A 26,628-nucleotide genomic window follows, 5' to 3' on the forward strand; every position below is an offset into this window, starting at 1 on the left:
TTGAAGAGGAGTAATAAACATGAAAAGTACATAAACAACAGTCCTGGAGATTAAGAGGAGACACAGCAGGGGAACCCACAAAGCAGACTGTAATGCTTTATTTAATTTTAATTTCAGTAAAAAAAAAAAAAAAAAAAAAAAGTAAGAATACTGCGCAGTAAAATCGGTATGTAACACCAAATTTCCTGTAACCAAAAAGAGCACCAGCACTAAATATATCTCACTTATCATATAGAAATCTTTTAGTAAAAAAATACCCCCCCCCCCAGTACTACTAGTGCAATTTTCCTTTAATGTTAACTCCATCACCTCTGTTAAATAACAGTTTCTATTAACTTGATTTTCAAATTTTTTCTTTTAGCTTTGCTGATTTCTTTCCTTTAACATAAACTCGGCCTCATTTGGACTTTCACGTTTTTCCTCTGCATGAAGTATGGAGCTGCCATTTTTCGTCACTGTGTGATTCTCTCGTGATTTGTCTGATCTCACTTTAAATATGTCCCACCTCTCAGAAATCAGTCCTTTCTTGAAGAGAACTGAGGCCAGGTAAGAGAACAATAAAGTAGTAACAATGGTAAACAACATGCAGATTGTCCTGACAGGTGCACGCTGGACATACTTGTCGTCCTCCAGAGCGCAGCCTGGGAAAGGAAGAACAACAGGCAGGCCAATAGACGGCTCTCCACTCAGCACTCTCAACAACACCCCAAGGAGCAAACCCATGATGGATCCATAGCCATTGGAGACGTTTAAGAAGAGGATGCAGACGAGCTGAGGGAACATGATCGTGTAGGTAATGTCAGATCCCAAGATCCAGAAAAGCATGATGCTGTTCTGCAGGAAGGTGAGGGATGTGCCGGCCAAGCCTACCAACACCACAGAGATGCGGATCACCCACTGGAGCTCCCTGTCTGATGCCTGCAGAGAGACAGAAACTGAAAGTATAAGACCCAAAACAGAAAAATAGAGCATTATTGTTCTCATGTTTCCTCCTACCTCAGTACGTAAGATGCCCTTATAGATGTTGGATGTGAAGATAGAGGAAGCCGATAGTAGAGCAGAGTCAGTTGATGACATCACGGCTGCAGCTATGGCTCCAATACCAATGACGGAGATGTAAGGTGGGCTGAGGTGCTGCAGAGCAATGGGTAGAATCTGACCAGCCTCTCCACGCTCATATGGAGATGGGGAGCCGTACGCCGTCATGTTCCAGTCTGACACCGTGAATAACACATTGATCGGCATGTTCTTTATCAGTTTTATCTGATATTAAGTCAGTACCTGTTGATGCTGCAACAGCTCCGATCAACACTGATGGAATCCCGAGTACAAAGATTAGTGGCGCCGCAACAAAGCAGGTGATCCTGGCTGTGGCTGAAGAGGAGGCGGACAGGGTCCTCTGGTGAAAGTCCTGATATCCCAGGTTACCCAAAGCCTTACAAAGCAGAAACACACATCATTCCACTGGACTTGCTTTACTCTACATTGTGGGTGTGATCCATTCAAACCATCTGGTCGAGACAACTTCTCAGTTTGAGTATCAAAGACACTTTGTTGGATGGAGTCACTAAGTGGACTGGAGGGCTCTGCCTGCTACTTCTTGTTTTGACTTGCTACAGCATGGTCTCAAGTATTCTTAAAGCCTGTGCAATACACAAATGTTACTGTTACTTTTTTTTGTTGGGATCTACACCAGGTCAGACAGATTTGCTGGTTAGATTCTACATTCCTTGAAAATCAATCGAAGTTCAATGATCATTACTTTTTCAGTCATAAGCCAAGATTCAGAGTTCAAACCCAGAGGAAAGCAACTAAAGCTTTGACTGGAGCAGAAAAAAACAGTCACTGTACAGTGACTGAAGAGGAAAGAGCTTGTTTGGGCACCTATGAAACATACTAGGTCTCCTCTACCTGTGGTGGACCATCCTCTACTGAGGGTGTACTATGTTAACACCCACTGACTTGAAGGTACACAAGTGCTAATGTTCTTCAGCTCCTTCTGATGGTCATCTCCAAAGTTCAGTCCTTCCAGTTAGGTGCTGATGTTTAAGAGACTGTAACACCAAGTCCTAGTTAATGAATGGCTGTGTGCTATCATACCAACAAAGTACAAACTGTGACTTTCTTCTCGCAAAGTCACGCCATGATCTCCCTTATCTGTATTTACTTATTCAAACCTACACCCTGATGGGAAATCCCATCTTTATTCTTGAGTCAGGCGCAGGTACAACTATTTAAAAACAGAAACACAGTTGGCAAAGTATATGTGCAAATAAAAGCGTCAGAGACTAGTCTTTCCTACAAGTTCCAGTGCTTCATGGCACCGTGCCAACAATCACAATTCTACGATCCTGATACTGAAGCAGCTAAGTGGAGCATTAAAACATGCCATGTTTTTAAATGCCTTTTAGTGCCTTTCTTGTGTGTGTGTGTGTGTGTGTGTGTGTGTGTGTGTGTGTGTGTGTGTGTGTGTGTGTGTGTGTGTGTGTGTGTGTGTGTGTGTGTGTGTGTGTGTGTCTGTTTCCTCCAGATCTTGTCAGTTTATCATGTCCAGTTCTCCTGTCATGTCATGCACTCCTTGTGTTTCAGTATTTTGGGAAGTCTGCAGTTGGGTCTTCCTCTGCTCCTCATTGCCCTAAAACTGTGACATTATCGGTTCAAACTTACAGAAAATATTTCTCACCAACAGCAGAAAGTTATCAATCCACCTCCATGCCCTCTCTGGATCCACTGAACCAACCCAGGGGGCCTGGTAGGTGGCGTTAAAAGCAGTTGTAGTTATATCAGCTGAATAAGGGTTTATCAGGATGAAGGGGACACACAACCACTGCAAAACAAACACAAAAAACATAGATTTGACCCTTGTATGGTATTCGGGTCTGTGGGACCCGTTTTCATCGAAAGAAAAATGAAACATTAATTATTTTTTCAACCTGAAATTCATTGGCTTTGGCTCATTTTCTGTGGAGGACATAAATCAAAACACATTTTCTCTGACCACATTGTTGAAAATTCAACAAACACCACTTACTCTTACATTCCCGCACATTTTCCCCTTTTGTCTTGCGAGAACCAAACTTTTTTTTTTCTCATACACTATCCCATAAATAGACCCATAAACACTGGCTGAGTACCAACAATAATAATACCACACAAGGGTTAAATATGTCAAACAAACATTATTCAGGTCATACCTGGAGGGAGTTTCAGAGTAGTTAAGTTTTATGACTTTCTTTTGTGACATACAGGTCTGATGAGCACATGCCGTCAGGTAGGTGCAGGGTAACCTCCTTTCCTTTAGTGTAAATTAATTCTCATGGTGTCAGCAGACACATTATGATAGGCGTATCCACTAAACAGCCATACAAGATTGAGCAAACCTGTCGCTAACTTTATAGTGTCATCTTTGGGGGACACATACCACTCCAGAACAGGTGGTATAAATGCACTCACCTGCCTGTGTATATTTAATGTCACTGCTCTTCAATCAAGTTTTACATAGAATAATTCAGTGTAAACCTTTAGAGTCTCCTCCTGAGTCTTCTGTGTCTCAGTTTAACTTACCAAACTACAGAATATAAGGGTCAGCTGTATGATGTCTGTGTAGGCTACGGAGTACAAGCCTCCCAGCAGTGTGTAGACAATGGCCACCGCAGCAGAGATCCAAATGCAAACAGTGTAGGATAAATCCAGGATTACGCTCATCGTAGCACCTTTAAAATAAAACCAATCATACAAGCAAATTAAGAGTCAGATTTCAAAACAATGAACAACGATTAGCCTCTGAAACATTCAGCAAGCTGAGAACTTGAGTTCTCCAGCATTTCCTTGGTCCTTTGAGAAGCACAAGATCTCTCCCCCTTACTCAGTAGTAGCAAGACAGCAGTGAGTGCTTTGAATGATAGGCAGGGTCATGTTCATCATCAGTCAAGCCTGGTACACAGTAAAATGCTATGCAAAGCTGAAAAGAAAAAACTCGAATTTGTGCGAGATTGTTTTTCCTGATAAAGTGATTTTTTATCTTCTCATCAGTGAACATTTCACTGGATTTTAATTTTCTTTTATTCTTATGGTAGGTTTTAACATTTTTTTTAATTTTTGTAATAGTTACAGGGTCACATAGCATGTGTTGGTGCACAATAAATGTTTCAAAATGAGTGTTGGTTGAATTTTGCACATATTATCTTTTAAGTATAAAGTTATTCATATGTTAATCAAGAGAACAAGTAATGCAAAGAAGGATGAATTTACGTAAACTACAGAGATAAATGACTCAAGCCCTTCACTTACCTAGGCCAATAAGAGTCCCCGTAACCCAGAGTATGTCAGAAATCAGCAGGGCCAGAGACAGCAGTCCACTTATTGTATGGCCATACTTGATCTGGAATGGGTCCATCATTGTGACATACTTTTTCTCTCTCATCCTCCCAGCAAAAAACAGTCCACCTTGAGCATTTAATTACAAAAAAGGAGACCGATTCGTGTCACAAAATGTGTCTGCTTGAGTTCCCTTTTATAGCTTTCACATTGCCAGGCTCTAAGTGAACTCAGAGAGTGTTTTAAGTTTGTTTACTTTTCAGATTTGTTGTCTGTAGCATCCAGCACTGAATGAAATCCATCATGATAGGATCAGGGATTCTTCCAAAACCATCAAAGGTTTCCTCAGTTATCATCCAAATGCACCCCCCCCCCCCCCCCACCCCCTTCCCAAAATTTTAAATATTTTTTTTGAATAATCTTGACCAGTTTCACATTTCCTGTATTTTTTTTTAAATGTGGAAAAAACAGAAAATAAAACATCTTTGTCTTACCAATGATGAAAGATAAGGCTGCTGTTGCTGGCATGACAGCCCAGGTTAATCCCATGGTTGGAGTATACACTGCTTCTGACAGACCAACCACAAAGCCCCCTCCAACAAAGGTAGCTGAGGGAACACAGTAAAATAGACACGATTTTGTGTACTAGCATGTATCCTTCGTCAAACACATATTTAACCTAATTTATTTAGATTGGTATTTCCTGTTATTGCAGCAGCAGTTAACACCATGAAGTTTTTGGATGCCAATAATTGGACTAATTCCATGATGTTATATCATTCATATAAATCTGGAAATTTCCTCTCTGCACCTAATGTTGACAAAGCTGCTGATGAAAAAGCTGTTTTTTAATTGCTTCTTGTAACCCGCTGGGCTCAGAAGTTTCTGAAAATAGACACAGATAAATAATCAACATTGAGGTACACTTACAAAAACATCCATTATACTAAAAAGTAAATAGAAAGCTGTACTCTGTGATAAATCCTTTGTTATCTATTAGACATACTTTTGAAAGTCCTCATATTGCCATCAGTGATCTAAAAGACAAATACTTACCCTGTCAGGGTAATCTATAATCACATCTAACCCATCATTGACTATGAAACCTACAAAAACATTGTTTTTCTGCTCTGCTGTTTACTGCACTGGCATGCTGAGTTTCTTGCTTGGTGTTAGGCAGCAGAACCAGTTGTTTCATTTTGGACACTTCACGTGTGGGATTGTACGGTAACAACCTGTCCTGCTGTTGCTGTTGTTTTTTTTTTGTGTATACATGACACATCTGAGGAAAGTCTAAACTGGACTGACCATTGTGATTCACTTTGAATCAAAGCACTTTGTGTCCCAAATTGGTAAGCTTTGTAAATCAATTACCAATAAGATTAAGTATTTATAGAAATGTGTATTGGTACTTAAAAAAAAAAAAAAACTGGTCTCCCGTATTGCTTTCCCACTGACAAATTTGTTTGAAATGCCCACAGTCAGCTTTAAGGAGATGTCAATTATATCAAAGAAATGGTTTCAAAGACCACTTTAAAAAATATCAAATTTTCTCTTTATGTTGAAACAATTTCAACTCATTAAAGCAAACTTTACGGCTGCTTGGAATAATAGGAGTGCTTGAATAAAGATTGATTATGTGAAGAGCAAGCTCAAAGGTAAGGTGCAGGTTGAGCGCCCACCCTATAGGTATTTTTATTTTTGTTACACCAGGAAGGGAGCAATGGCTTCAAGGAAAATAAACAAATATGAGCTGTTTTGGCCTGCAGCTTAAAAGTGGGTCTGATGAACAGAGATAACAGACCATGTAGTAGGTTTTTGGCTTGATTTCAGGTCACAACCCTTTGCTGTGTGCCTCCCATTCTCTACTCTAGTTGTTTTCTGTCTCTCTTCAGCTCTCCTATCAAAAAGGCAAAAATCCTAATCATCTTTGGAATTTTTTTTAACTACTGATACAACCAAAGACATGCTACACCACACACAGCAACAACTTTGTGAGAAGGCATGTGTTTTATAATATTTGAATATTAAAACTTTGACTTGCCTGACAGATAAGTTAAAGAGAACTCATACAACTAATGTGTGCAACATTTTGAATTAAGTTGTGCTTTTGCATAAAATTAACACCACCCCTTGGCCCCAAACCAACCTGTCATAGTGAAGACTCCCACAACCAGGCTGATCCCTCTGTTGCCCAACAAAGTGATCTCTGTCCGGTTGCCCTGACTGCTGTCTTGCAGCCGCTTGGACTTCATAGAAGCCCAGATCCCAGTGCCAAGCACCATTAGGTAGAAAAACACCGTCACCACCAGTCCTGGGATGTTCAGGCTCATGGTGCAGGGGATTACAGAGACTGACTGAATAAGGGTCTGGGTCTCCTCCTTCCTGTGTTAACATATGGATCCTGGGGTAAACAAGAATAACTGGATTTCAGTAATGGACAAGGTATAGATGGTTGTAAATAACTGCTGTCCCCTATGCTGCGTGGTACTCTGCATACTATTGATTCAACTGAGATTGCTGCCGTTTGGTCCATGATCAACTATTTTTATATGGTTTCAACATAAAGAAATCACATTATGAGATAATAATGAGAGTGGAGCTTGCAACATTAATTGGTAACCACACAAATGTTTGTCACTGGACTGCTTCTGGATTTGAGTCACCTGTTGAATTTTTAAATCACTTTACATTAAATAGATACCCTAGCAATGCAATGTAAATACATATATATATAAAAAAAAGTCTTACTAAGTGCATGGACACCCCAGTCCTCTATTTAGCATTTTAGATGAAGAAATGAAGACAAAAGTCTGTATAACTTACCAGGCTACTTCGTGCGCCCTAGGTAATCAGAGTGGCTGTCTTCCACTTCTCTTTCTCTCTGTCTCTGCTTCTGTTACAGTCAAACAGGCTGATCTTGAATGATGAGGGTGAAACAACTTGGTGCCTGATAAGAGTTTTTGGCTGAAGATTTGCATATATCTGCTCCTCCCACAACAGCATACTTTCACTGGGTACTAGGGGACAGTGAGAAAAATGCCTGTATTTTGTTTGGGTGTTTGACTGTGAACCCAATTCATTCTTGCAAACTGAAAACAGGGGCTTTTGTGTAAGTCTTTCACTGATTTCCGAAAATTATTTCACCTTGTTGATGGTGGTCAGAGCAACTAGACAAAACTGATCCCCGGTGCCCTGACACTCGATCCTGAAAGGTGCCAACGAGAAAGCTGCCCTGCACTGGGATTGAATCTTACCCTCACCCTGTTTTATACAGTCTAAGGATGGAATCTGTGCAGCATGTACTTCTTATTTCTCACCCTCGGAGGCAGTAACAGGCAATTACGTGTGTGCGCATGCGCAGTGGCACTTCACACAACCGCAATAAGCAAACATGGCGGCGGCCGTCGACAGTGTTGTGAAAGTGTAAGTCTACCTTTTTATTGTAAGAGTGAACCGAGCAGCAAAACAGATGTTAATGTTGAGTGTGTCAATCGCAATTATGCCCCTGCTTATACTAAAAAAATCAAACATTGCCTCTTGAAATCTGGGTACAATGTTTGTCCCTGGAGAATAACGTTATTCACTGAGCTAACGTTAGCTTTTTAGCTGTGGGCAAATGTGGACTAAGCGAATCAATTGAGGATCTCTCTCTTGTAGTCACTACTTATACCAAACTTAGCATCTGAAATCTTCACATTAGTGGTTCCCCACACAGTACTTCGCCACTTGCTAGCCAGCTCCCTGTAGATGTAGAAGAGAGTTAATTTTACAGTAAACTGTCTCCTTGGCGGGTGCCTTGTTGACTGGAGTATTGCTAACAATCAACCTTTTGTTCTGACATCCCTCCATTGTAGTGGTTTGTGTTGGGCTTTGAAATGAAACAGATCTTGGTAATATGTCTCCGTTTAACAAATAAAATGATGTTACATTCAAAGCAACAGCCTCTTACGATAATGTAATAAAATTAAGGAAGGAGGTCGGGAAAATGTGGAATCTTTGTCTAAGGTGGGTTGAAAGAACTGAGTAGCCTCAGTAGGTTACTCAAGAGTTGCCCGCCTCATCCCCATTCACAAGACGAGAGTTGTAAATTATAATATATGAATACGGTACAACTCCTAAAACAAGTCGACACATAACAGTGCCATTTACCGCAATTTGATCCAGGCAAACCGTTTCCCTACGCCAGAACGCACAGACCAAACGGTTTAACTGGTTTAATGTGAATCAGCTCACTGAGATTTTTTTTGCATTAAAAACGAGTCTGCATGTGTGTAGGCGGATAGGTAATGGGATATTGCTTAAGGAATATATACATATGAATTCATCCTTCAAAACATATCTCCACTTACATATATTTATCCCAGACCTTTTGAAAATTAGTTTTCACATTATTGTTGTTATTAAGGAATGCCTCACTTTCTGTAAATCCATTTCTCTGTCTGTAATCTTTTGCTGCCTATTCCTTTGTTGTTTTAAAAAAGCAAAACTAAGTATGGCCAATTTATCTCCATCTCCATTATTGTCCCACTTTCTCATTCCAGGCTGGGAGAGCAATATTACAGGGACGCCATGGAGCAGTGTCATAGTTACAATGCTCGTTTGTGCGCCGAGCGCAGCATCCTAATGCCTTTTCTGGACTCCCAGACGGGTGTAGCCCAGTCCAACTGTTACATCTGGATGGAGAAGAGACACCGAAGTGCAGGTATACACATTTTATGTTGATGGTACTCGGTGCAACATTTACTCCAGTTAAAACTTCATTCTAAAACAAAGAACATTTGCCTGACAAAACATGCTTTCCTCAGTCAAGACTAAAGATCATGTCAAAACTTTGTTCAACTGTATTTTTTGTGTTTGTACTTCTCTGTAATGAAAAATGAGTAAAGAGATCCACACACCAAAAATAGCTCCCAAGACAATAGTTTAATAGAAGTAAGTGACGTTTCAAGCAGAATCGCTCTTCCTCAGACTTTACCAACTTTTTACTTCTCTGTAAAACATCAGGTGTCGCTCCAGGACAGCTGTACACCTACCCTGCTCGGCGCTGGAGGAAGAAACGACGTTCTCATCCACCTGAGGACCCACGCTTGGCCTTCCCTCCTCTCAAAGCAGGTATCACATCAGGCAAATCATACCATCCCCCAGAGATATGGAATAGGTTCATTCATGCTGCAAAACAAAAAAATGTTTTTACCATTAATATTTGAAGCAGTAGGGGTTGACAGTAAGCTAATTTTGCCACTCAATCACTGGCCCAATCATTTTATCAAATGGCCCAGGAATATTACTTTTACACAGCTAATGTGTTGCTCAGAAATGGTGAAACCAAGCTTCCGTCTTCGACAAGTTTACTTTGATTAAGTTGAGCCCTTCAGCAGGATGATAATGTTTTGAATCTGAGGACCAATAATGGCACACCAGGCGAAACACTGTAACAGTGACTAACAGTGGACGTGCACATTGATTAGTCCCAGAGCATTTGATAAAATATACCAGCGTGAGGAATGTGCCCTGCTGCTGACGCCCAAGTGTAAACTCCCTGTACAGAGGAAATGGTTGAAGGAGCTACAGTGGTAAAGCTGTCAGGGTGGATCATCACGATAAACAAATGTCTGCAGGCGCTAAAAGACATTGATACTGTAGCAGTAATGAACAAGTGGACAAGAACCACTTACAAAACCCAAGTGTCACAAGAAAACGTTGTGAAACCATGTGGCATGATCAGCAATCAGCTGGCTCCAAGTCTGTCAGTCATGCATCTGGGCCAGTTGTAATGCTGGCCTGGGTTAGCATCGGGAGGTTTTGTTTATTCATGATATTTTAGAATCTGTTGTTGTTTTCTGTCTCTCTGTGATGGCCTTAAATGCATTCCTGTTGTTTTTCTTGTGCAGCAGATTTGGAGCTGGGGTTGAAGCGTGATACACTGGGGGCAGTGGATGGCAGCAGTCTAGAGGCCCTGCTTAAGGGTGAGCCCCTCGACAGGAGGAGTGGAGCGACAGACCTCCGTAATCCTGAGGATGACGCTGCAACTGTAGAGCCTCCAGCCTCCTCAACAACCACCCACACTTCCTCTGGGCGTATCCGTAAGGTGCGGCTTAAACACAGTTGAACACTCTTGTTGTCTGACAGTGTAGCTGGTCTGGAGCATGGATGTACAACAAAAGTGACAAACACATGATTCAACACCTTCACCACCTCAGTATCCCCTGTTTAAATCCTTTGATTAACACCGTCACACTTAACCAGACAGCATCACCTGTTACCTACTGACAAACTGCCCACTATTAAATACCAGAGTGGTCAGATTTGCACCAGAAATTACCAGCAACAAGTTGTAATGTCCACATTTCCCCTGAGGAACGTACACAAAGACTCTTCCAACACAACCTGAGTCTTTTGGTTGATTATGTTATATTCAGTGTACAGCCAGATTTACTTCTGTCATTGCAGAGAGTCTTGGACCATGACGACTACTTGGACGACCTAGATGATGAAGACTTTGAGGATGAGACCCCAAAGAGACGAGGAAAGAGTAAATCCAAGGTGTGTGCCTTTTTGTGCATGCAGTCTCCGTTTTGTACCAGATGATCAGTTTTCTCGAGGATATACACGTTTTTAAACTCAGTTTAGGTTTCTTTTTTTTACTGGTATGAGGACGGGAAGCTCTGGGGTTGATTTTTAAATTGAGAGAAAAGTATTCTTTTGCAAAGCAATCCAAGCATCAATCGTGGAGTTATATACACAAATGGTGAAACAGCCCTATCTCACAATTGGTTTTTCATCTTAGTGTATTTATTGATCGACATAAGCAGCTTAGTTTGCTGATCATCAACCACTTAAAAAATGTCTTCATTGGCTCCAAATCTGAAGGTTGGGTTGAAGACTTCCTAGCAATTCTTTGTTTCATATTGTCCTTGACAAAAGATTTTACCGTGTCCATGACTCTTGCAGGGTCGCAGTGACAAGAACGGCAAGAAGAAACAGGAGGCTGCAGCTGCTGCGCTGGAGGAGAGAGACAAACCATATGCCTGTGATAGTAAGTACAAGCTTCTTCTGCACTGCCTGTGTGTCATGCATGTCAACAAGAGAGGCTTTTGCTTTTTACTCTGAAAGACAAAAACAACCCTTCTGCCATGCATGGTGTGAGCTGAAAGACCCTTTCTGGAACTTCAGAGACAGCAAAGAAATAGGAGAAATGGCTCTCGCCTGATTGCTTTTTTGTTTTTGTTTCTATTGTTTGTTTTTTGTTTTTGTTTTTTTTTTGTTTTTGTTTTTTCCTGAGATGCCGCTCAGTGTGTGCTCTCTAACTTCCTGCTGGCTATAAAAGCTCATTGTGCAACTGCTCACCTCCACAAAAGGAGTTTGCTGCCCAAAATTAACAACTTGGAAATATCTGTGTAAAGTTGGTCGGGGGCGATGAGCAGCGTTCCTCTGTCACTCCACCTTGGACCCTTTTGGATGGTAGCTAACATTTGCTGCCATTGCTATAACACTTTTGACCATGTGTGTGTGTCAGTCTGTGGGAAGCGCTACAAGAACCGCCCTGGCCTGAGCTACCACTATACACACTCTCACCTGGCGGAGGAGGAGGGCGAGGACCGCGAGGAGATCGAGGCACCACCCACTCCTCGCCAGCCTGAGGAGCAGAAGAGTGAGTCACTCTCTTGTGCTGAGAGAGAGATAGAGAAAGAAAGAGAGAGGAGTGGAGGTTTGGTTGCATGCTGTGTAGCATGTGTGTGTTTTTACAAAGTATTTTGCTCTCTCTCATTCCTCATATTTTCATCCTGCTCCTTTTATTTTTTTGATTTTCACGATGAGTTTGAATCCCGAGGGGGATTAATCTCAGTGTTTCCAACCTGAAATCTGCTCGCACAGTTTGGGATCCTGTAATTTTTTTAACATATTCATCTTTTTTTTGTCCCCCAACTCATCATCATAATTGTCTGTTTTCTTTGGTGCACGTGACATCGTGTAAGCGACTTCATTCAGTGAGTGCGTTTTTGTCGGTTGCCATTTGTAATTACTCTGGGTCATGCTGCAGTACATCATCAGACAGTCATTGATATAAAAAGGTGTCGTTGGTTAATGTGAGACAAACAGGTTTGTGAAGCTGCTTCAGTTTTTAATGTTGTGATTTACACCGACAGTTACTACATAAAACATCTTAGAGAAAAAAGTGCTAAACTAATTCAGCTACACCTGCTGTATCAAAGTGCACCAACTTTTTCTTCACTTGTCTCACTCAGCAACAAAAAAAGGTCCCAATGGGTTGGCCCTGCCCAATGATTATTGTGACTTCTGTCTGGGAGACTCCACCTTAAACCAGAAGACAGGCCAGTCAGAAGAGCTGGTGTCCTGCTCAGACTGCGGCCGCTCAGGTAAGAACTTGTTGAGACAGTTTGTAATTAGTTGAATGTGCTAACAGTTGTAGCTTATATTGAATCAGAGAGACAAGCTCTTTCAGTGTATCCCTCAAACTCACTGTCCTGTGTGTTTGAAAGGAAAGAAAGGGAAGAAAGATAGCACACCTCACTATGCTTTTCTTAGTTGTTCCACTTCTATACAACCCCACCTTAGAAAGTCATTGTCATCGTTGTGTTATTTCTTCATATGGTCAGAGCCAGAGCACCTTAGGTGTTTATTCCTCTGTCTGATAACTTTCCTCTGCCATCCACTCCCTCCTGCAGGTCACCCAACATGTCTCCAGTTCACACCAGTGATGATGGCTGCAGTGAAGACCTACCGCTGGCAGTGCATTGAGTGCAAATGTTGCAATGTTTGTGGCACCTCAGAGAACGATGTAAGCACACATGTGGTATTTTGACATACTGTACATGTCCTCAAGTATTTGCATGGATGATTTGTTTGTGAACGTCTTCCTGCTTCGGACATTGCTGTGCCAGTGGGTCATTTGAAAAGAAAAACAAAACAAATTTTTGGTGTTGCTCTGTCTGGATTAAGGTTTAATGTGCTCCTTAGCTTCATGCTAATGTTTGAGGAACTAAAAACACAGACGACTTAATGTGATGTTGTATGTTTGTAGGATCAGCTGCTGTTCTGTGATGACTGTGACCGAGGCTACCACATGTACTGTCTGAGTCCCCCCATGACTGAACCACCAGAGGGTAAGCTGACTCGGCTGCAGACTTCTCCTTTAAACTCTCTCCACTAGATTATAACCCAAACATGAATGAATGTGTCCAATTAAAATAATAGTGGCACATATTGATATCAGGAATGCAGCCCACTGTCCCTCTAATGCTGCCAACAAAACCATCTCTGTTTTCCCAGGCCATGAAAAATGCATGTGTTACATCCTTCATCCTATCATATGATTCTTTTCACAGCAATTCAGAAAAGATTTCAAAATAGGATTTAAAAGTACAAGTGTTAAAGAATACAAATGCACCAAAACTTGAAACTATCTTTGAAATGATGGTGATGGTGTTAAAGTTACTTGAGATGTGCTGTGTGGACAGCCAGATACTTACCCACTGATTGGTGACAAGAGCAGTGATGTGTAAAACCCACAGGAACGTTAACACTTTGTGACGTAAGCAGAGAATCTTCTTTTAACCGGACCGTCTTAATTCAGTTTAGCCTGACCAGGCAAGAGGCTGGGTCTCGTTTTGACTGCAGCTCAAAACACACAGAGTCCAGTCCACAGGTCTGACCACAGGCCTGTGAGGTACAGGGTCCAGACTCATTGAGAGTTAAAGATTAAAAGGTTTGGCGCTGTGCTGAACTCAGAATGAATAAAAACTGAGAGAGAGGGATATGAGTTTAAACTTCTGCAGAACACCAAACATAAACATAAAAAAAACTGTGACTCAGAGATGGATTGGCCAGTTTTTAATCTGGTTATATTACTTGTTCCTAATTTACTCCAATAAAATGATAAGCTTACTGTAAATTTTGCAGTAATGATGATGCAGTTTTTTTTACCCTCAGTTACATGCTTAGTTTCTATATTGCTATTTAAAAAAACATTTTGTGTGTTTGATGCATGTTGTACTTCTTAAAACGTGATCTACAGAATAAAGTAATGCCTCCAGGGTATTATAGACAAGCTGATGCTGTCTTTCCACAGTAGAGTCTAATTATTCTCATGTGTCTTACAGGGAGCTGGAGCTGCCACCTGTGCCTGGCCCTTCTAAAAGACAAAGCCTCCATATACCAGCAGAACCAGAACTCTGTCTCGGAGTGACACCACAGCAGCTAGTCCCACCCCTTCTCCATACAAAACACCCAACCCTCACACCTTCCTCCTCCTCCTGATGGGAAGTCGAACCTCTGCTGAGTTCGGAGCTCCAGGCTCTGTCTGGATGTAGCCAAGCCAGATCTCAGATCAGCTTCACGAGTCTTAATACCTGCAGCATCAGTGGGGGATCCGTCAACACGGGGTTAAAATATCACTACCAACCTGCCTGTAAAGCCCCCCGAGGCTTTCTGTCAAACACATCCACATTGTGCACAATACACGGTATAGTCACACTCCTTCAACTGGACTGTTACACACGATAGAGAAAGAGGCAGAGAGCATGCAGTAACCATAGTAACTGCTGTCTCCATGGGAGCTCCCAGGAACAAATAGATTAGCATCACAGTTAATTATCGACACCCTTTTACTCTGAGAAACACAGTACAGACTGTGAGGACATCCCCGATTGTCTTCTGCCAAATCTTTTATTTTTACTCCCTGAATGAGGACAAAAGAAAAAAGCGGCCTCCCTCATAGTCACAGAGAATTATTATTCTTACTATTGTTATTGTTCTGGTTACTAGTGGACTTTTGTAGTGGCATTCATCTGTGTACTTTTGTCTGATTGGAGCGTTTTGTTTCAATTCAGTTTCCCTTAGGGAGCCAGTCAGTGCCAAGGTCCAGCACCGCATCTCACTGATTTCACCACAAAAAGAGCTGAGGAGTTCATCAAATCCAAAAAGTCTTTGTGTCAATTTAAAATCAGTGGGACTGAAACATTCTTGATCTTTTTTTGCCAACAAAATACTTTGCCTTTGACTTGTTGAGCAGTTAGCACAAAACCTTTGACATTGCCACTTTAAGGGATGCACCAAACCAACTTTTCTTCTTTTCTTTCATTCAGTTATCCAAACACTGACAGATTGTGTACTCAAAGGTATTCTCATGGTACAGAACATTTCAGCTTAAGTGTCATATTTTAAAAAACCTGACACAAGTCAGAAAACACAGTGTCCTGCTGCACGTCCAGTTAAAAAGTAACCATAATGGTGCATCCTTTTCTCAAAGATTGTTTGTGCAAGCTTTTTAGAAAGTGTTTGGCAGTGACATCCAAACTACCGCCCGCTGTCAAACAGACGACAGGATCTTTCAACTGTAGCTGCTTTTTATGGTTTGTCACTCTACGCTGGGTTTGCATGCAGATTGCACCAGAATGAATGCACACTCACTCATATCATGTGATTTGTTTTGTTGCTGTTGTTGTTGTCTTGTTTTTGTTTTGTTTTTTACATTTTATATTACCTAATATTCCATTGGTACTGGGAGTTTTTCTAGTAGAATTTTGTAAAGTCTATGGTATTCAACACTTCCAAGTATATAGCTCCTGATACATTTTATGTACTGTATTGACTTTTCTATTTTTTGTTATGACTGTGACATGTTTGAATTTATTTGGTTATTCTGATATGTCAGACCTCCATTTTGAGTATTTGTATAATGATGTACTTTGTTGTACTATTTTTATTTTTTCATTTCTTTGGTATTGAAGATTATTTAGCCTGACTCAAATAAAAATCACTTTGAATATTGTTTCCTCATAATTGCTTTACTTCTTTAACTTAAAGCATTACTTTATATTAAGCTGAGTATTTTGATTAGGGTGAGTCGACTTTCTATCCTCTGACAAAGGTGGGCTGAGTAAAGTTGAGGAGAAAAAAGCTGTGTATGAAAGTGAGAACCACATTTGCATGAAAATCATCTTTATATCAGAGCAAACTTTTAAGTTGAATGCAGCTTTGAAGGGACATTGGCTGGTATTCACTCGTACAGCTGAATGTGTATAACAATTTTTTTCAGTCCAGGATAAAAAAAAATGCATTCTGCCCTGTAGTCTCTTTTAAGTTCTACTTTGTTTCAGACACAATTTCAATACTTAAAATTTGTTTTTGAAACAGGAGTTTGAAACTCAAATTACGTTGGGGTAAAAAACTGTACTTCTTAACATGAATTCTTTTACACTTACTTGTCTTTTCTTGCTGAATGCTTGCTATCAGTCAGTTTGTTTATTGAATAACACTGTGTGAGGGGGAGGCATTTGCTCCTGCGTTTCAAATATATATATATTCTCATATTAGTCCCTTAGATCCCACATTTAAAGTTTCTATCTATAATCTGGTTTTGTTTTTCTGACCTAAGGAATTGGAATCAAGGGTTTTGGCATCTATGAACTCGGCTTTTACTGAAACCATAGACTATACTTAGACATGCACTTTTATATTTTCTTGTACTGATTGTGACCATTTCTGCTGCTGCTGAACACAATTAAATAACTCATTCATGCATCTACTATAAAGTGCTTTTAACAAATCTTGTGGGAAGATAAAGCATAAATTAATGGGAAATGTATAGTGCCACCCTGTTGTGGCTGCCTATTACAGCAGCTCTCTCTTCTTTGTCTGTTTCTTGTAATTTTTCATCTCTTTTTCGTCATTTTTGCATTTGGAGTGGATCATTATTTTGTATGGTTCATTTGCTAGTCATAGACACTAAACTGGTTGTGTCTTCAGTGATATTTTTTTTTATCATTATTGCTCCTGTGTTTGTCTGGAGCTCCTACATGTAACCATGGCTGAATTGTTTGCGTGTGAAACCAGATATTAGCAGCCTTTAGCATGTAAATGCTAACTGGTGCAAGGCCTGATGTCTTCCCACAAGGTGAGAAGAAGGACATGAGGACGACGTGCTGGTTCTCAGATGTAAGCTAAGAAGTGACGACATCGACCTGTCCTTCCATCCGTTGTTATTGGGAACATAAGATCTATGTCCAATACGATGGACGAGCTCGCCGTGCTAACCTAGCAACAGGGAGAATACCAGAAGGCAAAGTAGCATCATGCTATCCACAGACATGGCTAACAGAGCTAACATCAGACACTAACACCACATTGGTAGAGCTTCACCTGCTGTGAGCAGACAGGATCCAGGAGACAAAGACTGAACAGACTGCTGAAGAAGCGCAGTCCTGGACCCTGTGGAGGTGGAGGCTGGCTGAACTGGAGAATGATGGACAAGCTGTCATCATCTATCTTGTTATGGACCTTTTTGCACTTTTCATACACTTTCTTACGTTTGTTTTCTTGTATTGCTGCTGTGACTCCTAAATTTCCCCTCTATTCTGTTCTGTTCTGTTCTGTTCTATGAACACAAGACCTAATTTCGTAAATAAAACGTGAGAACACAGGTCTGCTCCTGTGTGGGGTTATATTCCTGATAATGGAAAGTTTCTCTTTGCATGTGAAACAGGTGTAATTCTCTTCAATCTCAACAGGAAAAAATCAATCTTCCACTTGTCCTGAGACACTTTATGTGCAACATTAACCTTTTTTTGGCCTTCTAAAGAGACATTTTGCTTATCGACGTCCGAGGACATCGGCAGGGTGTCCAATATTTGTGTTGGTCCTGATTGGGTTCACTAGGGGTTCACTGGGTGATTATGATCACCAGGCCATGAATGCAGCCAGCTGGGTTTCCCTGTATATTATTATCATCAAGTGGCGGACTGTATGAAATGGCTTTGTGAGCCATATGTGCCCCCGGCCCTCTTTGAGACCCCTGCTGCAAAATCTGCTCATTAACATAAACGGTAAACAAACCCTTCCACTCATCAAGCTGCATCATTTAAATAAGGCCATCATAACAACATGATCTAATGATGCACGTGTTTTTGAATTGCAGAATTTTTCAGAATGAAGATTTGTGAAAAAATTCAATTTACTGGATAAAACTTTTTTATTGCACTCAACAACACACACTCGGAGACTCTCTCAAAACACAGACACTCAAAAAACACCTTAAAGCATACTGTCGCATTTCTTCCTGAACAAAAACACCTCGACCTACGCTGCAGAGCTTTTGGTAGAACAAAGGGGGCTTGTTACGCAAAAGACTAAGACAACAGTGGCTTAAGTGCAAATGTCTGGAGCGTGATGATTAGCCATGCTATGTTGTTTACAACTGCGTGATGAAAACTCGACAAAACAAAAGTATACTCACTGAGAAGCAACAATATAAACTAACACATAGTTCTCTGTTTTTTGAGGTTACTTGTGGCAGTCATTCAGTATCAATAAGTAAACTAACACACTCTGGTATTTCTTGTTCAATGTTCTTAGTTATAGAATACAAATCCAATACTTTATATTTTCATATAGTGCATCATTAGCTGGGTTTGATTTCTAAAAACTGTGCTGAAAGTGCTCAGTACAAAGTGATGTCAAATACTTATTTATCAAAAGTAAACAAAGCAGCTTTCAAAATGTGAAACAAAACGAAAAGTCATCTGTCCATACATGTTATCAAGAATGGCTGCAGGAAATGTGGAAGTCAGATGGCTTGTTTGTGGTACTCTGTACGTCGAAAGCGTGTCATCTAAAGCCTCTCAAAGCCGATGGAGCAGAGGAGGAAAATGGCATAGAGCAGAAGAAGACAGAGTCCAAGCCTGCGGTCCAACCTCCAGCAGTTCAGATGGACACACAAGACCTGAGACAGAAAGAGAAAAGAAAGCTGCACTCCCTATCCCAAAGTCAAAATCACAATCTCATTTTCTGAAATTTGATCAATAAACGCATGTTTAGCAAGGAAGATGACAGTCAGTGGAGAATGAACGTCTACTCACAGTGAGGGTGACGGAGGCCAACAGCAGGATCACAGAGTACACCAGGCCCCTGCTGTTTATTGTCACCTACGGAGAAAAGATAGCTGTGTTCAAATTTAGATTTAAAACATCTTATGGACTGTGTGTCTCATTAAGTTTTAAAAAGTGTGGATTGATAACAGAATGCTTTGTTTCAGTTCATTCACATTTAGAGGCTTTTTGATACTGAAGTGTCAGGAACAATTCAGCTCCCAATATCCTCCCAGACATTTGGACCATTGGGGGTCATTTTTTGTCTTATTCGTATGTAAGTGAAAAGACAGTGAAAGATAAAAAGAAGGACATACATGATTAATAATCATGCATTTACTGTTGTATGAGATATCAGACAGAATAAAAAGCAGCTGTTTTACCACTGATCCGTAGCTGACAATGAGAGTCCTCAGTGCCCAGGGGAAGCCCAGGCCCAGCAGCACATCAAAAATGTTACTGCCAATGGAGTTTGACACAGCCATGTCCCCCATTCCTGCAACCAAGGATTAAAAATGCAAGCAAACTATTATTCTGATTTTCAGAATGACTTTGAATCTCTTCCCTGCCTTTTCATCATAAGCTCACTTGATCAAAATAAAAGCTCCACACACACACACACACACACTGTCACACACCTTGTCGGGCGACGATGAGGCTGGCCATACAGTCAGGGACACTGGTGCCAGCTGCCAAAAAAGTGATGCCCATGAGGACTTCTGGGATTCCAAGTGTATAGCTGATGATGGTCACCTGCACAGAGGACAGAGCCCGCGTGTGTGAATTTGTTTGAATGTGAGTCAGACTGTGTAACAGTTTGCTGCTCAAGGACTGGTTTCCTACCATCCAGACCATGAGGTAGGAGAAGAGGGCTATCCAGAGCGTGGACGACAGGAAAGTGAGCAGGTACCAGCTCTCCCAGCGCGGCAGGGTACAGTTGGGGATGGAGCAGTAAAGCAGGACGCTCAGCGGCCATGAGAGAAGCCACTTCACACGTGAACACCAACCATCTGAGTAAACACACACACACACATACATTGTGCACACCAACATATATCATTACAAATTCATCTAACTTCTAAATGATTCATGTGGCTCAGTCTGAGTATCATCCCTTTTTAATTAGCTTCATCAGCAACACAGCCCTAAATAATCATCAACAGTGAAAACAGCAAAGAGGGATCGGTCCTGTTTGCTCCAGAATAATCTATGACAGTTTCTGAGACATACACAGGTGACAGCCTGTGGTTTAGTGCATTACACGGGTTTCAAGTGTTAATCTTTTACAGTTTTTGCTGAGTTAGACAAGAAAATTGAACATGTATGAATTATATATGCTAATGGCAGACTTGGGTCTTAGAAAAATGGGTTAAAGACTTCCCTACATTCGAAAGACAATTGATGGTGAAATTAAGACCTCCACACCTGGTAGGTCGAAGGGTTTGAAAAGAGCATTTTCTTCATCTCCTTCCTCCTGCTCTTCCTCTTCCTCCTCCTCCTCGTCTTTTGGCTGCGCACCCCCATCTGTCTCTCCCATCGTCTCTTTATCCCTCTCTACCTCTGGCGGCTGCTTGTTTCCCTCAACCACAGTCCCATTAGCACCAACACCTTCATCCCCTGAAGCTCCTCCCTCCTCGGAGCCTCCCCGGGCTCTAATCAGCCTCTGCCTCTGAGGCAGGGAGCAGGATGAAGTCGGAGAAATAAAAGAAGAAACAAAATTAGGTGGGGAGCACTGCAGCAAGCTTATGTAAATGACTTCATCTGATATGAGTAGCAGCAAAGGGGGGGTGATCAGGCAGCCAGGAGGGAGCTGGGAAGCATTGATCAAGGGCAAGGAACAGAGCAAGAGCAGCACTTGCGGTTTCATCTTGGGTTTGGGAATGGCAAGCATATTTGCAGGAGAGCAAGGATTAAAAGGGAGTAGATTTGCTTTGTGTTTGGTATAACATCATGCATAAAAAAGCCTTCTGTTAGTGTGTAGGAGAAGATCTTTGAGTTACCTGAGAGTACTCAGCTGGTGATAAGAAGTTACCAAGTTTAACAAAACTATATAAGAGCTAGAGGAACCATAAACCAATGCCAAACAACAATTAGTCATCGTGTACAGATGTGCAGTTTTTCTCCTTCGCCCTGTAATTCAGAGGTCTGTAATCTAAAGGTAAAGCAGATCTCCAGGAGAGTGTGTGATGATTCTCACCAACGTCCGAGCTGGTGTAACCAGGGGGGACCTTATGTAATGTGATGCTGGTGCGAGCAGCGTGCAGTGTACCTCATTGATGACCATGCGTCCTGCCATGCGCAGGCGGGTGAAGGGGGGGAAATGCGGGGTGATGAGAAGGCGGAGGCTTGCCTCTGAGAAGGAGAGCTGATGGGGGTGTCTGTTCAGCAGCTCATCCACCATCACCACCCCTGAATCCTGTCCGGCCACCACACTGGAATCTGGGAGAAGTGTTAGTAGATAAAAAAGGGTTAGCAGGAGACAGGTGTAGGAAGGGGGAGGAGGATTATGGGAGACAAAGAGGACAGAGTGATGAAGTGATGGAGTGATGGAGTCAGTACATCACAAATCATGTACATCAAAGAGGTCTACTTCTATTTCAGTAGTTTTGATATCCACAGGGGAGCAGAGATGGATTTGAAAAGCAGCCCTAATTGTGTCACTAGGTCTGCTGAAAACTGCCCAAAGAATGAGGGAACAATGTGATGCTTTGGATGAGCACATGTACACGTACAAACACGAGCTCCTGCACCTGGCTTCAGCGGCACCATGTCGTTGTCACAGTCCCCAATGCTACCGACAGCAGTGGTCCTTCGCAGACTGCTCAGACACGGCTGACCTGCTCTGCTGCAGTGTCTCTCCACCAGGCTGTGAAGAGATCTGTTGAACCTTGACAAGAAACAAGAAACACACACAAACACAAGATAATGTGTCTTCAGTAAGAAGGAAACCTTTTTTGATCAATACAGGGACAAAAAAACAAACAAATATGACAGTACTGAATAATGTGAACAAAGAAGACAGAGGCTTACTTCATGATGAGGATGTAGACACCGTACATTGAAATCAGGATAATGGTCTCCCACCTGAAACACCAATTCAGATTCATTCACACTATTGTAGAATGATCTTATGAGGAAATACGGTTTGTAAGACTTACCACTGGACTTTTTCATCAAAGATAACCTGCAATTAAAAAGGAAACAGATTCTATTACTACTGAAAAGACAACATGTCTTTCTGTCAATTCTTTTTTTTTGACAGGAGAATTTCTCACCAGAATGAGCACCACTATGGACAGGATGTAGAAGACAGCGTCCCTGAACAAAGGCCACCAGCTGAGAGAGATCGGCTGAAGAGAGAACACACACCGAGAACATCTCCATTCATTTAATCAAACAAACGCAGCAGGATGCAAGATGTACTCACTGAATCATATTCAGGTCCTGCCACAGCGTGTTTACCTGACCAGCGAAGATGCCACAGATGCCGATGATAACCAGGATATTAAAAACAGCTGATCCAACAATAGTACCAACACCTACATCTCCCTTTGTGATAAACACCCCTAAAAACACAAGAAGGCAAAGAGTGAGACCAAAATCATGCACAAAATCCAACTGATGTGACTACCAGTAACAAATAGAGGAGCATTATAATTATAACTTTTTTAACTTTAAGCGTGACTAATACATTTCTGGTTCGTAGCTGCAGGGGAAGAATGCTGTTCAGATATCTTATATCTTGTGCAACCGCCTCTTGTGCTGCTTATAGAGGCCTCAAGTCACTATGTTTACCACCAGCATTTTTAGTTTAGCAATTTACCTGGAAATTTCATCAAGCTTCAAAGATTTACTAAAAAGTTTCTTCACATAATTATGATCTCATCTAGTTTGATAAATCGCAGACACACAACAACAAAAAAACATATATTAGTGACTGTTTTCTATTGATTGTTTTCAAGACATATCTTCCATAGGTTTTTAGTTTCTCATATTTTTGAACACCCTACTCCTGCTTCTCTCTGTGAGCAACATAATTTGTGAATAATATCAACACTTTGTTATCAGTAAGACTATATTTGATCAATAATTTTTCCCAAAGAAATCCTGTTCATCTCGACTGAATGTAAGCTGAGAAAATCTGAGAGAAAATCAGCCACTAAAGGTAAGCTGGCAAGAAGTTCCGCAAATTATAAAATGCTCATCTTCGTGCCTCTGTTTGTGTCTATTAAGGCCTCACATAATCTGCTTCTACCTACACACACTTGACTTTGCCTGCTCTCATATGGTGAAGATAACGTGAAGAGGAGTGCAGGCACTCAATGCTGATGAAGCAATCAGTCCAGTCAAGCCATGTTGAAAGAAACCTCTGTGGGGTACTTCTTACATCATAAGTCATTCTTCCAAAGGCATACAGTAACTTTGCTTATTTCACAATGTAGGAAGGGCACGGAGATATGTTGATAGGTAAAAAAAGAGCCATATACTGACCAATCAGAGAGGTAAAGAGCTCAGGGGCGGAGCTTCCAGCTGCCATGAAGGTTGCTCCAGCAACATCCTGACTCAGCTGTAGGTTCTAGAAAAAACAAATGAGTGTTTGAATGAAGTTAAAGGCCAATGGTAATATTTATTTTTCTATTTGACAGTGTGTGGTCAAATTGATGTTATGAACTGTTTTTTTGTAGCTAAAATAGTAAGAATCATTTTAAAATTAAAACTTTATCCAAACAAGCCAGTCATTCTATGGCACAGGTTCCAAGTGTTATTAAACGTAATAAATAAGGGAGTTGTAGTATTAATTGCATTGACTCAACATGCTTGGGTCATAACCATTTGGAAAATATACAAACAATAGTGTTATGCACTTGTGTTTGAATACTGTGATTCAAAATCTTTAATATCAGAGAAAGATTTTGATTTAAAAAATGACAAAAAAGACAATAAAAATACCCTCGACCATGTGTTTCACATAGAACTAAAAAGCTCAGTGTCAGTCAGAGGAAGCAAAACGTGTTAGTTTCTGTCTTTTGTACAGAAGGAAGTAAAATTTCAACCAGGACTTTAACAACTTAAGAACAAATCACAACATATAAACCTTGATACTTTTTAAAGTCATTAATAGATTTTATGTAACCACTTTTCTCCCATTTATCACTGAACAAATCACAACAACAAATGTTATTAGGGAATACCTCTGATATTTTTTCCAGGGATGGCACAAAGTAAACATCACACACGATGGCCAGTGCATGAAACATGTAAATAGCCTGGGGAGAAAAAGAGCACATATGTGTTTGTCAGTGAGTTTCGTGCAGAAAAGGAAAGCTTCTGCCATTTAGAGTGCAGACACTCACACAAAGAAGATGAAGGAGCACCGCTCCATGTCTCCTCTGCTGTAGAGTGAAGACGTCATCAGGGAAATCACCGATAGCTGGAGAAGAAAGACAGAGAGAAACTTCATGATGTGTAAAGTAAGAAACAAAAGCTGAAGTGAGTGAGTATTTGATGACACTGGAAACTGAGAATGTGAGTAGCCCAACGTGTGCAAATGGATGTAAAATGTGAGACTTTTTGTTGATTTGTGTTAGCTCCACCGAGATGCTTATGTTGGCATTCTTTCCCTGCTTTTTCATGTATAGTCAACTTTCAGAGGCATCTAATATGGCTGAGGTTGACACTGCCTTACAGTCACACTTCTTACTACAAGACTGTTGCAGAGCAAGGCTGCACTGTTTTCACATGAGCTGAAACCGCTACCACAGCTCACTGGATCATAAAGAAAGCTTTTATAATGAGGCAGTGCAAAACAGTAATCTGGAACACTCCCCCACAGGTGACTTACCCAACAAGGTTGTCTGATTAAGTGGAAACTTCTCCTTCAGAGGGACACAAACCGTGCAAGTGGAAGAGGTGTGACAAAAGTGGATAAGATGCTGCACAGAGGCACCGTTGTGCATCACATGTAGGGATAGTGTGATGTTTTGGCAACTGGTCATATGGTTCTCTTTACACACTCATCAAACTGTGTGTTTTTATCTTCAAAATCAAAATGCTGATCTTGAGAAAGACATGTTTAAAGACATATTTCTTAGGGGAAAAATATGCATTTCCCCACAGAAGTAAGATGACAGGAAATAAATCCTCTTCATCCAACATCAGTTTCTAAGGTGCTGCCATGGTCTCTCTTAATCAGTCAAAGAGATCCGCACACACCTTGATAAGAGACCACTAATCAGGAGGTCATTACAGTAGGGCAGATACTTAAACAGCTTCAAGTGCAGAGCAGAATTCGACCACAAACTCAGCATTCAGTTTCCTAGCAACCAGGTCCCCTCAAAGCCACAGCTGTGTTTAAAGATGTGGATGTGCAGAGTTTGAGGTAATGAAGGATGAGGTTGATCGGTGTACAGAGAAGGGTGAAAATGCACAGAATGTAGTAAGATTATTGCACTTATATCTGTACTTAATCCTGCAAATGGTTTAACATTTCTTCATGGTCTCTGGGTACTTCATCTTCTGTCTTGCTGAAACTGAAACCTTCCTCTGTTAATCCAGTTATACAGACATGCAGTGGTAAAATGTCTCACCAGATGCAGAAAGAGTGCCAGTGTTGTTGGCCTCTTTTTCCTGGAAGAGCTCTCTTTTAAAGAGGGTGATGTCTCTATCTGCTGAGGGTCCATGTGCACCTACAGGGATTTGACATCAATGTTTAATATTGTAACGACATGTTATCAATAGGTGTTAAAGATTAGATTTGTAATATTCTTGGTGTTGTTTTTTTATGTTGAAGAGACAAAATATTCCTTCAAGATTATAAGTTAACAACTGCATAATTAAATATTTTCAGTGAGTATTTTGCATGCATGATTTTTTTTTAACTTTCCAGAATCAAATTCTTTATTCACAGAGCAGTAGCCTACCTGATGTATCATTTAAGTGGAGAATCCAGGTGGCTGCGAGCAGTCCGACCCCGCAGACGCACAACCGCGGGAGGAGGCGCGTCTGCCTCGGTCTCCTCGGCGCCTTCATCCCGCCAGACGCCGCCGCTCTTCTCTCAGAACATGTCGTCGACGCTGCCTTCGATCCTGCTCACCACTGTCAGTCCAGTCCCTTCACTCAGACTGCTCTACGAGTCTTTTTCTCCGGTATCCCTGATTACCGTTATCGAGATGGTTTAGCCGTGGGTTCCATCCACGATACACGCGTATTTAAACAATCCGGCGGCCTGCCTCCAGCATCTCAGCATCAACGCAGCATCCACTTCCTCACATACCGAACGCAACGTCAACACTATGAATCATCATAACAAAATATCACTTATTATAGACCGTCCTTGCATCCCACTGGCCCTAAATCTGATCCATTTCTCTCTGTCTCCGTCTGGGAGGGGTGTTTTCTTGATTCACAGATAAGACCAGCAGAG

At 41.2% G+C, this 26,628-nt stretch overlaps 3 protein-coding genes across 8 annotated transcripts; 1 reads left to right on the forward strand and 2 right to left on the reverse strand.

Annotated features, from left to right (window-relative positions):
• Positions 1-266: 266 nt before the first annotated feature.
• Positions 267-7,626, reverse strand: LOC141793515 (high-affinity choline transporter 1-like). The gene is made up of 9 exons (XM_074674280.1): positions 7,144-7,626; positions 6,467-6,721; positions 4,812-4,925; positions 4,291-4,446; positions 3,565-3,713; positions 2,684-2,827; positions 1,282-1,435; positions 997-1,214; positions 267-918 (listed from the first exon to the last, which is right to left on the reverse strand). The coding sequence occupies exons 2-9, from the start codon at positions 6,648-6,650 to the stop codon at positions 358-360; spliced, it is 1,680 nt and encodes a 559-aa protein (XP_074530381.1). The 5' UTR covers positions 6,651-6,721; positions 7,144-7,626; the 3' UTR covers positions 267-357.
• A 38-nt stretch (positions 7,627-7,664) lies between these two features.
• dpf2l (D4, zinc and double PHD fingers family 2, like) lies at positions 7,665-16,064 on the forward strand. 3 transcript variants are annotated; one of them, XM_074674282.1, is made up of 11 exons: positions 7,665-7,743; positions 8,862-9,022; positions 9,325-9,432; positions 10,215-10,408; positions 10,771-10,863; positions 11,272-11,356; positions 11,837-11,971; positions 12,567-12,698; positions 13,008-13,120; positions 13,364-13,445; positions 14,442-16,064. In XM_074674282.1, exons 1-11 carry the CDS (start codon positions 7,712-7,714, stop codon positions 14,525-14,527), a joined length of 1,221 nt encoding a protein of 406 aa, XP_074530383.1. In that variant the 5' UTR covers positions 7,665-7,711; the 3' UTR covers positions 14,528-16,064. The 3 variants fall into 3 exon arrangements, with proteins under 3 accessions (XP_074530383.1, XP_074530382.1, XP_074530384.1); XM_074674281.1 differs by having other exon boundaries at positions 10,212-10,408; positions 14,442-16,063; XM_074674283.1 differs by lacking the exon at positions 11,837-11,971 and having other exon boundaries at positions 10,212-10,408; positions 14,442-16,062.
• Positions 16,065-18,300: 2,236 nt separating this feature from the next.
• Positions 18,301-26,389, reverse strand: LOC141792990 (sodium/potassium/calcium exchanger 3-like). Of its 4 annotated transcripts, none has more exons than XM_074673267.1 (17): positions 26,126-26,389; positions 25,793-25,891; positions 24,560-24,636; positions 24,398-24,472; positions 23,697-23,781; positions 22,668-22,771; positions 22,481-22,555; positions 22,364-22,389; positions 22,236-22,289; positions 21,956-22,092; positions 21,556-21,644; positions 20,631-20,874; positions 20,049-20,215; positions 19,844-19,958; positions 19,589-19,701; positions 19,197-19,262; positions 18,301-19,060 (listed from the first exon to the last, which is right to left on the reverse strand). In XM_074673267.1, the coding sequence occupies exons 1-17, from the start codon at positions 26,232-26,234 to the stop codon at positions 18,950-18,952; spliced, it is 1,746 nt and encodes a 581-aa protein (XP_074529368.1). In that variant the 5' UTR covers positions 26,235-26,389; the 3' UTR covers positions 18,301-18,949. The 4 variants fall into 4 exon arrangements, with proteins under 4 accessions (XP_074529368.1, XP_074529366.1, XP_074529367.1 ...); XM_074673265.1 differs by having other exon boundaries at positions 21,938-22,092; XM_074673266.1 differs by lacking the exons at positions 18,301-19,060; positions 19,197-19,262 and having other exon boundaries at positions 19,269-19,701.
• Between the last annotated feature and the right edge of the window lie 239 nt (positions 26,390-26,628).

Source organism: Halichoeres trimaculatus, unplaced genomic scaffold, assembly GCF_033239565.1.
Source record: "Halichoeres trimaculatus isolate MK-OKI-2021-1 unplaced genomic scaffold, fHalTri1.1 fHalTri1_scaffold_7, whole genome shotgun sequence".
In the NCBI taxonomy this organism is placed as follows: domain Eukaryota; kingdom Metazoa; phylum Chordata; class Actinopteri; order Labriformes; family Labridae; genus Halichoeres; species Halichoeres trimaculatus.